The 16,948-nt window shown below is 50.7% G+C and overlaps 2 protein-coding genes across 4 annotated transcripts in view; one reads left to right on the top strand and one right to left on the bottom strand.

Moving 5' to 3' along the window:
- The window catches only part of LRRC39 (leucine rich repeat containing 39), a 10,485-nt gene extending 1,107 nt beyond the window's left edge, over positions 1-9,378 (top strand). Inside the window, exons 2-8 of the mRNA XM_036453250.2 lie at positions 787-892; positions 1,503-1,659; positions 3,073-3,209; positions 4,608-4,753; positions 5,446-5,598; positions 7,052-7,215; positions 9,275-9,378. Coding sequence (XP_036309143.1) covers positions 787-892; positions 1,503-1,659; positions 3,073-3,209; positions 4,608-4,753; positions 5,446-5,598; positions 7,052-7,215; positions 9,275-9,378 — 967 coding nt within the window. The remainder of the gene's footprint in view (positions 1-786; positions 893-1,502; positions 1,660-3,072; positions 3,210-4,607; positions 4,754-5,445; positions 5,599-7,051; positions 7,216-9,274) is intronic.
- Positions 7,315-16,891, bottom strand: TRMT13 (tRNA methyltransferase 13 homolog). Of its 3 annotated transcripts, XM_036453306.2 has the most exons (14): positions 16,666-16,891; positions 15,311-15,357; positions 15,154-15,220; positions 14,316-14,378; positions 14,074-14,143; positions 13,815-13,921; positions 13,296-13,463; positions 13,048-13,120; positions 12,652-12,726; positions 10,009-10,438; positions 9,352-9,781; positions 9,202-9,208; positions 8,294-9,164; positions 7,315-8,059 (listed from the first exon to the last, which is right to left on the bottom strand). In XM_036453306.2, exons 1-11 carry the CDS (start codon positions 16,810-16,812, stop codon positions 9,586-9,588), a joined length of 1,443 nt encoding a protein of 480 aa, XP_036309199.1. In that variant the 5' UTR covers positions 16,813-16,891; the 3' UTR covers positions 7,315-8,059; positions 8,294-9,164; positions 9,202-9,208; positions 9,352-9,585. The 3 variants fall into 3 exon arrangements, with proteins under 3 accessions (XP_036309199.1, XP_036309201.1, XP_045442794.1); XM_036453308.2 differs by lacking the exon at positions 13,815-13,921 and having other exon boundaries at positions 13,296-13,348; XM_045586838.1 differs by lacking the exons at positions 7,315-8,059; positions 8,294-9,164; positions 9,202-9,208; positions 9,352-9,781 and having other exon boundaries at positions 10,332-10,865.
- Between the last annotated feature and the right edge of the window lie 57 nt (positions 16,892-16,948).

Here is a 16,948-nt window from a genome sequence, read left to right as displayed (position 1 = left end):
CGGCCAGCGGGCAGTGCACTCCGGCTCCTGCCGGCACCCATTGGCCACGGGTCCCCGGACACGGATCTGGCCTTGAGGGGGGGGGAAGGCCCAGTGACATCGTGAGCGCAGTTAAACTGAGAGGCTCTGCTATGGAGGAAGAAGAGGGGTAGCGGATTCTGGGGGGACGATGAGCAGTTGCTGTCACCCAAGGGTCCTATTATTTTCTCTATTTTCAAGATGGGAAGCCCGGGGACATTCTCAGGCACTGGTCAGAGATCACGTTGCTAACACATGTGGAGCCGGTATTCACACTCAGCAGTCCGACGCCTGAGCATTCCCTCGACCCCAGGTCTCCCGTTCCCCTGGGTCGGCTCTGTCTGGAAAGAGCTGCTCTGATGAAACCTCTTATGGTTAGAGCGCATGATACTGACCAAGTTAACTTTGCCGAACTCTCTTATTTTTCTAATTCAATATATTTTATTGATTTTTTACAGAGAGGAAAGGAGAGAGATAGAAACATCGATGAGAGAGAAACATTGATTAGCTGCCGCCTGCACACCCCCCAGTGGGGATGTGTCTGCAACCAAAGGCACATGCCCTTAACCGGAATCAAACCTGGGACCCTTCAGTCCTCTATCCACTGAGCAAAACCGGCCAGGCTGGTCAGTTGTTTGTGATGGGCCTTTCTTCATAGAAAAGTGGGCGCGACGGCTAACATCAAGCGTGGCGTCCGCTGTGGTCAGTGCAATAGGAAGTGAGTGTGGCCTGGCCTGGCCCGTGAGCTCAGGGCCTCCCTTCCCCCAGGCTCGTGCGCATCTGGGAGGAGCGGGTCAGCCTGACGAGGCTGAAGGAGAAGGTCACCAGGGAGAACGGCCGGGTTATTTTGAAGATCGAGCAGGAGGAGTGGAAGGTAAGCACGGCAGGTAACATTCAGCTGTGTGTCCGCGTTCTGCTTTCTGCAGGACAATGATCCTGAGTCTGTGTCATTAAGACTGGAGTTCGTTAAGAAATTCTAAGGTTAATAACATACCCAAAGGAGTGAACAACTGAAAAGAAATATAACGTCACGGTTGTGTGTGTGTGTGTGTGTGTGTGTGTGTGTCTGCAAAAGCTCAATTTGCTTCTACTCTACATAAACTTAAATCATTTGTAATATTTCTCCTAGTCATTTTTCATAAGTAATTTCTCCTATTTAAAAAATAAAGGATGACCATCTGCCTAATGAAAATCACATAGCTTTTCTGAAGCAGATAACTCAAGTCTTCACAAAATGAAAATGTTTTTGTATATATTTTTATCGGGTCCACCAACTCTCATATACACACACAGGCACACACCTGCGTGCACATACACAGCTCCCCTTCCTCCTCCCCCCAAAAGTGAGTAACATAAAGCACTTGGAAAAACCACTCACTTTCCAAGATTCTCTTACAGATGCAGCCATCCGCTACGACCCGCCTCAGTGCGGCAGGCATGGAGCGAAGGAAGTAACATCGTGTCTCTCCTTTCTCTCTCGTCAGACCCTTCCTTCTTCTCTCCTGAAACTCAATCAGCTGCAGGAGTGGCAGCTGCACAGAACTGGTTTGTTGAAAATCCCTGAGTTCGTTGGAAGATTCCAGAACCTCCTTGTGTTAGATTTATCTCGAAACACTATCTCAGAGATACCTCGTGGGATAGGTAAGGACGAATACTCTGATCCCCAAGCTGTCTAGTCCACTGGCTGGTGTGCTTCTCATTAAGATTCCTGTCTCAGGTGCCCGGCCCGGTAGCTCAGTTGCTTAGAGCAGTGGTCAGCAAACTACGGTTCGCGAGCCACATGCGGCTCTTTGTCCCCTTGAGTGTGGCTCTTCCACAAAATATCACACAGCCTGGGCGAGTCTATTTTGAAGAAGTGGCGTTAGAAGAAGTTTAAGTTTAAAAAATGTGGCTCTCCAAAGAAATGTCCATCGTTGTCCTGTTGACATTTGGCTCTGCGGATGAATGAGTTGGTCGACCGCTGGGTTAGAGCATCATCCTGATATGCCAAGGTTGCAGGTTTGATCCCTGAATGAGTGCAGAGATAAGTGGGCCAACAAATCGATGTTTCTCTCCCTCTAAAATAAAAAAAAATTGTACATTAAAAAAAAAACAGTTTTTGTTTGATACACGGAATAAAGACCTCATTGTCCCGTGCCCTGAGTCCTGAGAACGTGTTAAACATTCGGACCCACATGGACGGTCTGCGGGGCCCTCGCTCCTGTGCTTTCTGAGGTGACTCAGGAGGAGGGATCCATGCAGAAGCGTCTCCTCAGAAATGTAACTGGATAGATTCAAAACCCAATATTCCTGGCCCAGTGATTCCCCCTTGTAGGAGACAGTGAGAAGGCAAGAAAGGAAATTAGAAAGATCACTTAACCCTGGCTGGTGTGGCTTGGTGGGTAGAGCGTTGGCCTGCAGACTGAAGGGTCCCGGGTTTGATTCTGGTCAAGGGCACAGGCCTGGGTGGCAGGCTCGATCCCCACTAGGAGGCATGCAGGAGGCAGCCGATCAATGATTCTCTCTCATCAATGATGCTTCTATCTCTCTCCCTCTCCTTTCCTCTCTGACATCAATAAAAAATATACTTTTTTTTTTTTTTTAAATAAAAAGGAAGATCACTTAAAGGAGAAAGGAAATCCCCAAAATGAAAATTGGTCAGGATATAGTATAGATAAAACAGAATGAAAAAAATGTGTTTTTGCCTAAAGCACTGGTAAACCAGCCCCTTATCTGACAACTGTGAATGCAATATAAAACTGGCAAGTTCTTTTTTTTTTTTTTAAGAATATTTTTGTTTATTCCAGAGAGAAAGGGAGAAGGAAGGAGAGAAACATCAGTGATGAGAGAGAATCATGGATCGGCTGCCTCCTGTACGCCCCCCACTGGGGATCGAGCCTGCAACCTGGGCCTGTGCCCGGCCTGGGATTGAACCCTGACCTCCTGGTTCACAGGTCGACGCTCAGCCACAGAGCCACGCTGCTGGCGGGGCCTGGCTAGTTCCTAATGTGTCATGCTTCCTAAGGAAACATTCTTATCTACCCCCCTGGTCTCTGCTGTGCGTTGTTTCTGTAGGACTGCTTACGAGACTCCAGGAGCTGATTCTCAGTTACAACAAGATCAAGACTGTCCCCAAGGAGCTGGGCAGCTGCGCCGGGCTGGAGAAGCTGGAGCTGGCTGTCAACAGAGACATCTGCGAGCTGCCTCAGGAGGTCAGAGGGCAGTGCCGTGCCCAGTGCCAGCGGCCTGCTTCTCTCAGCGGGAGGGTCCTTAAAAGCAAGGCTCCCCATTTTATCCCAGGAAATAGGTAGTGAAAGCTGTTTCCTGCCATTTTAAGTAAAAGGTGTTGTTTAAATAGGGAAAACCTCTGCTTAGCATAAAGGACGCGCTGTTACTGTCACAGCACTGACATCCTTTACTGACCAGACTCTGATGGCTTGAAGGCCAGAGTGAGTCTTATTTCTGTTTCCTTGGCACAGCCTGGGATGTAGTTGATAATAAATGCTTATCGAGTGGAGTAATCGTCATCATGAAGCACAATGTGTTAATAGAAAAAACCCTTTGGTAACTAGCTGGTTGTTATAGAGTGCCCAGGTTGTTTTTAAAAATATTTTTTTTATTGATTTCAGAGCGGAAAGGAGAAGGAGAGAAAGGGAGAGCTAGAAACATCCATGATGAGAGAGAATCATGGATTTGGCTGCTTCCTGCATGCCCCTTTTGGGGATCGAGCCCACAACTCTGACCTCCTGGCTCATAGGTGGATGCTCAACCACCGAGCCACACCCGCGGGGTCACACAAACATATTTATGCTGATGTGAAAACAATTTCTTTATACTCTGTTTTGAGCCATTTAAAAATTGTAAAAATCTGACGACAGATTTTGAAAAAGTGTTTTATTCATGGCTTGAACTCTAAAGCTGGAGAGACACCAGTTACTAGATGGAGCATTTCTTATCCTAGATGGCTTCACACACATTGGGAGCATTAAACGTTGTTTTTGCTTGCCCAGCTGGTGTGGCTCAGTGGTTGAACGTCTACCCATGAGCCAGGAGGTCATGGTTCGATTCCCGGTCAGGGCATACGCCCGGATTGTGGGCTTGATCCCAGTGTGGGGCGTTCAGGAGGCAGCCTGGTCCATGATTCTCGCTCATCATTGATGTTTCTATTCCTCTCTCTTCTTTGAAATCTATAAAAATATTAAAAGGTATTAAATATACATAAATGGAATGACTAAACAGTAAATTCTGTGCCTGAGATGCCATTTCTAAAGCATCAGCACAAAGAAGAGGGTTCCATTAGAAATTATTTTGAATTTGAGCTTTTCCATACCAATCTCCACTCCTGGACGAGAGGAAAACGTGCTTACTGTGAGGAAGGACGGACGTCTCTCCCGCAGGCTGCAGGCCTGGGCCTGGGGTACTGGGAAGAGCCTTCTCCTGGGGTAGAGAGCTCTCTGTGGGAGCATGTTTCCTGTGCAGGAGGTTCTTAGCTTTGCTCTGGTGCCACCGGAGGAGAGAGGGCCCACGCCTCGGGGAGCAGTCACGGAGCTCCCTCGCCGGGTGCGTGCCCAGCTCGTTCCTCACTGGGGCCCCCTCGCTTGCCTCTGCAGCTCAGCCGCCTGACGAAGCTCACCCACCTGGACCTGAGCATGAACAGCTTCACCGCCGTCCCTCCCGCCGTGCTGAGCATGCCCGCCCTCGAGTGGCTGGACCTGGGGAGCAACCAGCTCCAGCAGCTCCCTGATGCCATCGAGAGGTACAGCCAACAGCGTCTAGTGCACCCGGGTTTCAGGGAGGAAGGAGAGGGGGGGAGAGAGAGAAACATCAACGAGGAGAGTCATGGATCGGCCTCCTGCACGCCCCCTACTGGGGACCGAGCCCACAACTGAGGAATGTGCCCGGACCGGGAATTGAACAGTGAGCAAAACTGGCTATCTGGCTTCCACAGTGTGACAAGAACATGCCGAAATGGTGACAATACTGCGTAGTGCATGCCACACAATTCTGTGCACTTTATGAATGGACAGTCGAGGAGGCTGGATCGCTTAAGGTCATAGGAAGTGTGCCATCGGGGATTTGAACCCAGGCCGCCTGGCCCCCGAGTCTGTGGTGTTAACCACACGCACACTTCCTTTGCCCTCTGAGCACATTAGCGATGTCTGACTTTGTTTCGGATTCGGTCCCATCTTTAAGAGATGCTATGGGAACAGTGAGGAAGTCTAGAGCACACGGATCTCACTGCCACCTCTGCACGGGGCGCGGTCCTGTACAATGAACCCCCCAGGCCGTCCGCCTGGTAAGCAGAGGCGAGGGGAGCTCCCTCGATGGGCGCGCTGGCCGGTGGAGGTGCTGAAGGAGGGGACACGGCTGTGATGGCTCAGTTCCTAAGAACCAGGATCCACACTGTGTGTGATGGACTCAGCGCAGAACCCTCCTTTCACCCCTCAGGATGCAGAGCCTGCACACGCTGTGGCTGCAGCGGAACGAGATCGCCTGCCTGCCGGAGTCCATCAGCCGCTTGCAGAGCCTGGGCACGCTGGTCCTCTCCAACAACAGGCTGCAGGACATCCCGGCGTGCATGGGCGAGATGCCCGGCCTGAGGTGAGGCGTCCCCGCACCGAACCGACACTCCCTCTCTGGCCGCAGAACAGCCACACGGAGAAATCACACAGACCTGAGTTCTCCTTCGGTGAATACAGGCATTTCAAAGATGTGTCCAGCTCGGAAACTCTTAATTTATAATAGGATTCAGATAATACCGGGTCCGTAAAAAGAAAGCAGTGCTGGGATTTACTACCGCCAAGGAATGCCCTATATTTTTAGTATGTTTTCATTGACTTCTAAGGAGAGGAAGGATGAGGGAGAGATAGTAACATTGATGAGAAACATCCCCGTTCTGGGGATCAAGCCCACAACCCAGGCCTGCGCCCTAACCAGAATCGAACCAAGATCTCTTGGTTTCTGGGTCAACACTCCAGAATCGAACCAAGATCTCTTGGTTTCTGGGTCAACACTCAACCACTGAGCACAACGGCCAGGCAAGGAACACCCTCTGTTGGTGACATTTTCATGAAAATCACCTCAGTTCATTACTATTAAAATTCCTTTAGTATCTTCCTCCTAAAATTCAACTTCTTGGCAGTGAACATGAGAATTCATGACAAATCCTAAATCTGTAACAAAACCGTTCATTCATTTATTCATTCACCTGTGCGGCAACTACTAAGGCGTGTACCAGATGGTGAAGTTACGATAAAAAGCCACTCGCAGGTCTGTAAAGTACGCATACTTTAAGTTTATTGCGTTCATTGTACAGACGGCCCTGGACATTATGGTGGTGCAGAAGTGATGTGTGTAATAAGTCACATGAGCTCCGTGGCACTTTGTTATAAAGCAGGCTTCTGTTAGGTGGCCTGGCCCACGTGCAAGCCGATGGGAGTGTTCTGACATGTGTCAGGGAGGCCAGCTGAAGCCATCTTATCGGATAGCTTTGGCGAATTTCATGCATTTCCGGCTTGCTTTCAAGTTACAGCAGGCCTTCTGGGACATAACCCCATTGTTGGGTCGAGGAACATCTGTGTTTGAGATGCATGAGACATGCCCTTGGCAGTTCTACTGCTCCACACTGAGTCTGTGCTGCTTGCTTTTATTTATTTTAAAATGTTTTTATTGATCTTAGAGAGGGAGAGGGAAAGAGAGAGGGAAAGACTGATGAGAGACACTTCCATCAGCTACCTCCTGCATGCCCCTCCTGGGCATGAGCCCTGACAAATCGAACCCGTGACCTCTTGAGCATTGCAGGACGCCCAGCCGAGTTGCACCCGCCAGGACTAACAGTTGCATTTACAAGCTCTGGAAATCAGTCACCTCAAGCTAACATTTTCTTCTTCTAGAAAAGAAACTGAAAGATTCTCAGGATATATCACATCCCACCGAGGCGTTCAGTTTTTGGAACCATCTAGAAAGAGTCCTTTAGAACATGATCATGCGGTGTCTCCGGGGAAGAAAGAGCACCCTCCACGGCACCTATAAACCTGTTTTTGGCATCTGCTAGGTTTGTCAACTTCAGAGACAACCCGCTGAGACTGGACGTGACCCTTCCCCCTGCGGCGAGCGCCGAGGAGGAGGGCGAGCAGGAGCTGTTTGGCCTCCAGTTCATGCGCGCCTACATCCAGGAGGCCCGGAGACAAGCAGGAGCGCGGCTGGCACCTGACGCAGGTTCGGAATTTCTTTTCCTTCCTCTGGAGGAGGCTTATGTGCGTGAACTCCTTTGTGGGTTTCTTCTATCTTTTTAAGACATGTTTTTATTGATTTTAGAGGGAGAGGAAGGAAGAGAGACAAATGGAAGCATCGATGGGAGCGAAACACATCCATCAGCTGGACCCGCAGGCTCTGCAGGTGAGGAACCGCTAGGTGCATGTCCCACACACCAGTCAGGATGCGAAGGGAAAAGAACAGGGTTGGGGAAAACAGTAATTGACCCACGGCTGGCATACTGAAGGGCAATCTTTACTCCCCATAGAGAAGGTACCCGTGTCAGAAACACAGATGGGCCACAGACTGTGTGATTGTGTGTGTGTGTAAAGGTTTTATGAAACTTAAGTGATTATGCCTCCTATAACGTAATCACTTATTTCTGGGCATGAGCTGTTGAATGGCACAAATTGGATGATATAATGTAAATGAGCATCGTCTGACCCAGTGTATCAGGCTAGTTATTGAGTGATGTATTATCTTCATTTATATTTCCTTGAATGGGGGAGGAGGGCATGAGTAATTAACTTAAAATATAATCAAACTACCTTACCTTACTAATATTTTGCATGCAACTTATAACAAGAGAAAAAGGTTGTAACTTAAACAGTCAATACAATCAAGTTTGCTTATTATTTAAAATGATGATAAGCTCAGAACTAGCACCATTTAGAACAGTTAGTAATGAGTATTAACTGTGCTCCGACTGTTCTAAGTATTTTACATTCATAATCTCATCTTATGTTCACAACCTTTCGAGGTAGGCTTTATTATTGTCGTCACCCCCCTTTTAAGAGGAAATTGAGCCCTGACTAGATTGGCTCAGTGGATAGAGCATCAGCCTGTGGACTAAAGGGTCCCAGGTTCGATTCCAGTCAAGGGCATGTACATGGTTGTGGGCACATTCCTAGTAGGGGGTGTGCAGGAAGCAGCTGATGGATGTTTCTAGCTCTCTATCCCTCTCCCTTCCTCTCTGTAAAAAAATCGGTTATATATATATTTTTTTTCTTTTTCTTTTTTTTTTTAAAGGAAATTGAGGCACAAAGAGATTAAGTAGCTTGCCCAAGGTCATACAGCTGAGAGGTGGTAGGCCTGGGATTTGAACCCATGCAGTTTCACAACACGTGAGATTAAAATAAAATAGAAAAGTCAGGAATTATAAATAGGCTGTTTAATTTACAATTCATGTGACCATAGACCTATAAAAAAGTTACCTAAGAGTATCATTAATGCAAAACTAGTAATTCTGAATCTTTGTCTTGGCAAACATGCCATGATTAACACATCTGTTTACAAAGAAAGGCAGAATTACTCAAGGATGAGATGTGAAAATCAGTCCCACCATGTCTGGCTTACTGTGGCTGTGCACAGAAACGCTGAGTTAAGTGGGGCTGTGTGTGGTGTTTAGTTCACTACCTAATTCTCACTGCACCCCCAACTCTTTTCCTAAACCAGAGAGAACACACTTATATTTGCATTTACACATGTAAAAGTAGCCTGTTAAAAGATGTGAGATAATTAATCTCCAAACTTATTTGCAAATTTCGACTTAATTTGTGAAGTGGGCTTCTTAGTGTCTTTTTGGAAGTTCTAACTGCATAATACCCAACAGAATGAAATACCTTTTTTCTTCCCCTGGAAAACATCGCTTTGGCTTTGGAGTTTGCTTGAACAAATCCTGATAACATATGAACACAGGTCTGACCCTGGACATCTGAAGGCGAACTTACTGATTGATTATAAATAGCTCTGAATTGTTTGCAAAGGGAAAAAGCCTAACTGACGATTCTTTTCAGATCTGTGTGGGAAAAAACCCCATTTGGTTTCCAAAATTCATGTGACTGGAAAGTGACTATGCTAGTCCCATGGCAACCTGTTGTGTGTGTTTCAGATGCTGGAGCCAATTGCGCAACCTCTCCTTCCACCTCTCCAGACCCTACCTCTCCAGACCCCGCCCCTGCAGGCCCTGCCCCTGCAGACCCTTCCTCTGCAGGCCCCGCCCCTGCAAACCCCTTCTCTGCAGGCCCCTCCTCTGCAGACCCCACCCCTACAGATGCAGTCCCTGCAGACCCCGCCTCTCCAGACCTCGCCCCTGCGGACCCCTCTTCTGCAGACCCCGATGGCTGACAGGACCAGGCCCCTGCTGAAGTGACTTTGGTGAATTCTCTGGAGCCTGGACTCTTCTCAAGTAAAAAACAGAGCTAGTACCGAAGTGCAATGAGGCACAACGTTTTTTAAAGTCTGTGTTACCTGCTATAAATGGTATTTTCATGAGTATAAAAACACAGTGGGAGGCCTTGTTTGGTGGAAGACAGATAGCGTCCAGCTCCTTCATCAGGCAGTGGTGCCGGCGGCCGGAGCCTGGGCCGGCAAGGCGGTGAGCAGCACGTTCTCCAGGGACACGGCGGGGTCCGTGTAGCGCTGCAGCGCGGCCCGGAAGCCCCTCCGCTGCAGGTACTGCAGGCGGCCCTGGTCGATCAGCAGCTTGCACAGGCGCCCCAGCCGCTCCTTCTCCGCCCCGGGGAGACCCCTGCAGGGAGCACAGGGCGAGGCCAGGCTGTCAGTTTGCACAGGCGCTTTGGAGGCTCCTGCTCCCCGGGAGTCCCTGCTCCCCAGGCAGCTCCCTGTGACACAACGGAAACTCAGTCTGTTAACGTAGGGCCGGACACGTCTGCGTGAACGAACGTTGGCAGCGTTCGTCTGAGAACAGAGACGGTAGCAGACCCGCCCGGAGCTGTCCAGCTCCTCGTCACTCACCCGGGCCACGTCCCCGCGCGGTCCTCCGGGCCTCTGTGTCCCCCGCCATCATGCTCCTCGCCGTCCTCGCTCTCGTCCTCGCTCGTCCCGAGGGCGCTGGAGGCCTCCACAGCCGCCGTCCGCATCCCACACGTCGCCCAGCTGCTCATGCGCTGGAAATAGTGGAACTCCCGGGCGCCCAGGCCCTGAGCCCTGAAGTAGTCTTTGCCCACGTAGTGTCTCCAGTCGCACCTGTGGTGACAGCACAGAGCGACCACGATGCCAGCCACCGGGGCCCAGGCCTCCGCCTCGCTGCTGTCACCGCCGTCCTCGGCCGCGGCGTCGAGGCTTCTGTCCGCTTTATCGTTCCTGATGCGTTTGGCTGAAGGCTCTTCACGCCCTTCCTCACGGCTGGCGCCATACGTTTCCACCAGACAGCGTAACGCGAGATCTGCAAACACAGCCCCGGCCCACGGCCTCATCTTTCCCATGATCCTTTCCCATCGAAGGAGCACGATGGCTTTTAAAACCCCAGCCAAAAGCAGCCGCCTGCTTAGCTGTCCCCCAGCGATCAGTCTCTTCTGATCAGCTCTGTTCGGAGTTGCTCTTTTCTCATTATCGTCTCCCTTTCTTGAATGATCTTTTCTGCATAGAGTCTACTTCCCAGTAACACTGTCCGAAGCTTAAGATCTATAATAGTTTGCAAAGCCGTTCAGTCCAAAGACTGGGACTGACCTCAGGCCTCCCGCCCTGGCTGAGGAAAGGCCTGAGCAAATCCATCTCCCTACACTGACAAGCCACGGAGCTTTGCATCTCAAGGAAAGCCACAGAGAGAAACAAGAGGCAGGTGTCCGTGCAGGCTGGCGGAGGGGCCAGTCCTGAAAGGAGAGATGGAGGGAAGACGCAGAGGGAGAACCGGGAAGGAAGAGAGCCTCCGGGAGAAGCACGCCATTCAAGAAGGGAGCAGGAGTGCCCAGGTCTGATCTCACATGACCTCACTCAGGAGCGCCCATGTCTGATCTCACATGACCTCACCCAGGAGCGCCCATGTCTGATCTCACATGACCTCACCCAGGAGCGCCCTGTGCCTGATCTCACATGACCCTCACCTGGGAGCGCCCTGTGTCTGATCTCACATGACCTCACCCAGGAGCGCCCTGTGCCTGATCTCACATGACCTCACCCAGGAGCGCCCATGTCTGATCTCACATGACCTCACCCAGGAGCGCCCTGTGTCTGATCTCACGACCTCACCCTGGAGCGCCCTGTGTCTGATCTCACATGACCTCACCCGGGAGCGCCCTGTGTCTGATCTCACGACCTCACCCTGGAGCGCCCTGTGTCTGATCTCACATGACCTCACCCGGGAGCGCCCAGGTCTGATCTCACATGACCTCACCCAGGAGCGCCCATGTCTGATCTCACATGACCTCACCCAGGAGCGCCCATGTCTGATCTCACATGACCTCACCCAGGAGCGCCCATGCCTGATCTCACATGACCTCACCCAGGAGCGCCCTGTGTCTGATCTCACATGACCTCACCCGGGAGCGCCCATGTCTGATCTCACATGACCTCACCCGGGAGCGCCCATGTCTGATCTCACATGACCTCACCCGGGAGCGCCCAGGTCTGATCTCACATGACCTCACCCGGGAGCGCCCTGTGTCTGATCTCACGACCTCACCCTGGAGCGCCCTGTGTCTGATCTCACATGACCTCACCCGGGAGCGCCCAGGTCTGATCTCACATGACCTCACCCAGGAGCGCCCATGTCTGATCTCACATGACCTCACCCAGGAGCGCCCATGTCTGATCTCACATGACCTCACCCAGGAGCGCCCATGCCTGATCTCACATGACCTCACCCAGGAGCGCCCTGTGTCTGATCTCACATGACCTCACCCGGGAGCGCCCATGTCTGATCTCACATGACCTCACCCGGGAGCGCCCATGTCTGATCTCACATGACCTCACCCGGGAGCGCCCAGGTCTGATCTCACATGACCTCACCCAGGAGCGCCCTGTGTCTGATCTCACATGACCTCACCCAGGAGCGCCCATGTCTGATCTCACATGACCTCACCCAGGAGCGCCCATGTCTGATCTCACGACCTCACCCTGGAGCGCCCTGTGTCTGATCTCACATGATCTCACCCAGGAGCGCCCATGTCTGATCTCACATGACCTCACCCGGGAGCGCCCATGTCTGATCTCACATGACCTCACCCTGGAGCGCCCTGTGTCTGATCTCACATGACCTCACCCGGGAGCGCCCATGTCTGATCTCACATGACCTCACCCAGGAGCGCCCATGTCTGATCTCACATGACCTCACCTGGGAGCGCCCTGTGTCTGATCTCACATGACCTCACCCAGGAGCGCCCATGCCTGATCTCACATGACCTCACCCAGGAGCGCCCATGCCTGATCTCACATGTCCTCACCCGGGAGCGCCCAGGCCTGATCTCACATGACCTCACCGGGGCCACGAGCAGCTGAGCAGGCGGCCCTCTGTCTGCTCGCCCACGGGGCCAGTGCTGCCGTGCAGACCACCGAGCTGTGGCCACGTGACAGGAGCATGGAGAGACCCCTGAAATAGCAGGGCCACGCGCTAGGAACTCAAGAGATGCAGACGTGATGGTGACGGGTGTGCATGCTTACCTGTGGCCGCTCCACACAGGTGCTTTCCGATTCCCACCACGGGCAGCTTCTCCCTGCTCAGCACGGGAATCCTGTCTGCAGTAGGAAGAGAGGAGAACTCAGTCAGGCCCCTCGGGGGCTAAGGCCTTACGGGGCCTCCCACGCAGAGAACTAAGAGTCTGAAGTTTAGGGCTGAGAGCGACTCCAACAAACACTCGCACTTGGTGGTTCAGGAATGAGGCTCAAGGACGCAGTGGCTGGAGGAGGGGCACGGGGCTGAGGGCGAGCAGCGTGGCAGCCAGCTGCCCAGGCCTGGCCCTCGCGCCTGCAGGGTGTCATGTGTGGCTGGACTTCCAAGCAACCCGAGTTGGGAACATCTGTGATGAATGGCCGACAACAGAAAGCTACGCAACTCACTCAGACACAGGTGCTGGATGTCAATCTGAAGTCTCTGAAACACTGCATTTTCCTTTCTGTGTTTGCCATCTACCTGCACAAACAGAACATTATTATAACCGAGGCTTTTTGATGTTTCAGAAAAAGCTTTATGAAAACAAACCAGTGCTATTTGTTTTCAAAATCCAGAGCAAAACCCCCTCTAGGAGACATGCCCCGTTTACGAGGAAGTGCACGCACATCGGGGGCAGGGCGCGCCGGCCGCTCACCTTGAACCTCGTGGGCACCTTCTCTACGAGGATGAAGTGAACTTCTTCGGCATCTTTTAAGGCAACATCAACCCAGTGAGACAATTTCCCCTTTCCTGCTCCAAACTCAACAAAGCATCTTCTCGGGCCAAGTAACTTTAATTTCTCAATGTTACCTAAAATAGAAGCCTGCAAACCTCTCGAGATTATTTTATAAACGAGAGCAAACACATCCGGCTCAAGTGGGAAAAACAGCGGGAGGTAATGCTACAGAAGGCGGCGAGGTCACAGGGAAGATGTCTGTGCGGCTTTAAACTGTCTTCTCTTGTTTTGTTTGTAAACATTTAACACGCAGTGCTCAGACCCACAGGCAGGCCAAACATCCTAGCAGACGTCTGAAAGTGTTTTGGAGTGGGAGGGCTCCACCCGGAAAGGCAGGCCGAGGGAAAGCTCGTTAGTGTAATAGCTATGCTCGGAAGGAACAGAGTGTTAGCTGCTGACAGACCAGAGCATGTTCAGATCAGCGTGGCCTGCACGTACCTGCTGCTTCAGGTGTTTGGTGGCAGAATCCCCATTGTTAGGGTCATTAAGGGCATCATGCAATGCTGGGTGGGACATAATTTGATCTTTAAGTGTAGAGTTCAAACCTGTGCCAAACGCAAGCACAAGAGCTTAAGCAACCAAGCCCACAACCACGGGGCTCTGGACAGCGGTGGGCAAATCCTGAGCCACTGGTGCCGTTCCCGGACCACCTGACTGTTCTCACAACGCTTGGACTCGCAACGTTAGGCAGACTTACCCTCACTTACTTTTTTCAACTTCTTAATTAGAATTTCCAACTGCTCTTCAGGGAGAGAAGAAATTGGAACCTACATACAAAAAAAGGAGGAGTGAGTTGATCACCAAGAATATCGATTCTATAGGAAGATGCATTCTAAGTTTTAAAAAATTAACTTTTTCCAAACAAAAATTGGAACGCAGCTCATTCAACGTGGAGACAGCTTATAAATATTGTTTAAAAGTAAAAAGTCAAGTACTTACTAACTGTTCAGGTATTTCTGTTTCGTCTTTTAGGCCTGCATTAATATCTTGAATAAAAAAGTCCTTAATAAAAAAAACAAAAACAAAAAACCCACATAAAAATCATTAGCTTTGGGTACGGAGGATTCACCACAGGAGAGAACAGAGCAAAGACCTCTGTGCTCACGGATCTTCTAGTGAGTGGTTCCGTGAGCATCTGCAGTCTGAGAAACTCATCAGTAATTGTCTCTGAGAGTTTTAACCTCGCCACAGCGCAGACTGAGGGCTGTGTCAGTTCTGTTTACAGCGTTAAAGCAAAAACCAAGCATCAACTATACCCGTGGCTGCTGATCAGACAGGAAGCATGACCAACACCAGAGATAAGATACTGATGTTTCAACAATTTAGGTCTGATTTCTTCCACCTAAAATACTAATGCAAATAGGTAATCATTCTCTCTGGGAAGCCTTTCTTGGTCTCTTGGACTTAATTTTTATCACATGCGCGCTCCTTCCGTTGACCTTATTACAATACCAGTTCTTTACAGCTTACTTACCAGTTTCAAATAAGTCCCGTGGGAACCATTTAATTGGAATAACCCTAGGAGGCACTAAGAGAGTATTTTTGAATAAATGCATTGTGAAATTATTCTCTGAACTACACACTCTACTTGCATAAAATTCTATTATCTGAACGAGGACTCAGTCGGATGCAGAGCTGGCCTTCACACCTGCAAACGCAGTGACTGCATTCAAGCTTTGGTGACAAGGGTTCAATGTTCACATCTGTAATCTACTGCGTCTGTACCAACATCACACAGCACACGCTCACCATTCAGCTTTACTCATCAGCTACTTACAGGTTTTGGCTTCTCTCTTGAGTTGCATTTTTTCAAGTGCTTTGCTAACTGATCTTCGTACACGGTGCTACATTTGAAGAGAAAATTATTTAAACTAAGACTTGTGACAATTACTGTTTCCGGAACAGAAAAAACCCTTATCTGACCCCGTACTTACTGTTTCGGATCTAAAGGACACAGGATTCTTTTTCGAGCATTTTCTTCCTAGTAAAGAAAAAGGATATACTTATTTGAATCAAATATCAAATGCTTTGCTTACAGGTATTAGCTTTGCCTTTGGTGTAATCCCGAAACAAGGCAAAGATTCCTAAGTGGCCATTAATAAAACATGGGCACAGTGAGGTCACAGGGTTCAACAATCACAGTGTCCAGTGTAGCTTGCTTACGAAGCAGTGAGCAAACACTGCTTTGGACAACGAGGCTCTGCAGCTTCAAACAGGTTATAAAGAAAGCCTGCGTATGAAACTGAATCTATGAGAGCACCGACGAAAACACGCACTATTAGTGTAGGCACCACTGAGAGACAAAAAATAGCGCCAATTTAAGCTGTGATGTCATCGATTTCAGGATACATTCTGATTTCAGAGATGTTCAAAGGAAGGGTCTTAGAAATGATGCATCAGGACATTTTAACCATTTGTTAGGTGGCCAAATTCTACAGGCGAGCAGAGTCACTTCCTATTTGTTCCTAAGTCACGGATGGAACTATATGCACTAGGAACATTCAAAGGAAATTAGTGTGGGCAACGCTACCCAACATTCCCTGAGATCCGAGGGGACAGGGCAGTGCTCGGAGGCCTGGTTCTCAGTTCCACTAGGGGAACGTCTGTTACATTTTCAACAATAAAGATTAAAAAAAAAAAAAAAGATGAGCTATCACAGAACAGTCCCGGGGATGAAAAGCACCGCACAGGGAATAGAGTCCTAACAGTGTCTTAACCACTAAGTGGCCAGCTGGGTGCTGGCGTTATTGGGGTGGTGTGTGTGTGTGTGTGTGTGTGACCTCTTAAGTTATATGAATGTCTAATCACTTTTGTATACCTGAGACTAATAGAATATTGAGTGTCGACTGCAACCAAAAAAATAAAAATAAAACTCTGCCCCTCAAGGAGCTGGGGGTGGGTGGGGGGCGCCATCCTTGGGGTGAGTCCGGGTGTCCGCGCGGACTGTTAATTTCCGGGACTGGAAGTTGGGGCGCGGGGGGGGGGGGGGTGTCACTTGGTCAACACTACGCTGTTCACCTCAAACCACTACAAACTGATACCGAACGTCAACTGTCACCGAAAATGAAGACAAAACCTTTCCTCCCCCTTCCCAGCAAAGCAGGCGTAACGGGTTTTCAAGCTGTGCTTCTTTCAGAAGCTGCCGCCGCACTGGCGGAGGAGGCGGCGGGCCACGGGCCCCAGCGGGGGCGGCTCCCGGAGGGCGGCGGAGTGAAAAGGCAGAAAACCCGGGACACTGAGTCCGACCTCGGGGCGAGAGGGGAGGGGCGGGGCCGGGGAGCTACCGCACCTCCGCGGCGCCGGCGTGTTCGCCGCAGAACCTCCTGCCGGCGGCCGCCACCATCCTGCAGAACCTCTTCTTCTTCGCCACGTAGAACCCGCAGCGACCCTCGGCGGGGAAGCCGGTGGCGTGCGGAGCCGGCGCAGAGGCCGCCATCGTTCAAGGCCAGCGGCGAGCGAAGGGAGGGACAGTGGTCAGCTCCCCGCGGGAACCTTCCCTTATCAAAGATGGCCGCCTCGGGCCCGCCACGCCGGTGGACGCCGGGACTTCCGCTCGGTCAGCCCCGCCCCCC

This window comes from Pipistrellus kuhlii, unplaced genomic scaffold (genome assembly GCF_014108245.1).
Source record: "Pipistrellus kuhlii isolate mPipKuh1 unplaced genomic scaffold, mPipKuh1.p scaffold_m20_p_24, whole genome shotgun sequence".
NCBI classification, from domain to species: domain Eukaryota; kingdom Metazoa; phylum Chordata; class Mammalia; order Chiroptera; family Vespertilionidae; genus Pipistrellus; species Pipistrellus kuhlii.
This window is presented reverse-complemented; position numbering and strand designations above follow the sequence as displayed.

What these genes read in the sequence shown, in the direction of transcription:
- TRMT13 (XM_036453306.2), bottom strand. Translation starts at nt 16,812, where the DNA reads ATGGCGGCCTCTGCGCCGGCTCCGCACGCCACCGGCTTCCCCGCCGAG. An exon ending in GTTGAAAAAAGTAAGTGAGG is followed by an intron (nt 13,922 to 14,073) that starts GTAAGTCTGCCT and finishes CGTTTGGCACAG; the next exon opens with GTTTGAACTCTACACTTAAA. An exon ending in CCTGTGTGGAGCGGCCACAG is followed by an intron (nt 10,439 to 12,651) that starts GTAAGCATGCAC and finishes CTGTGTTTGCAG; the next exon opens with ATCTCGCGTTACGCTGTCTG.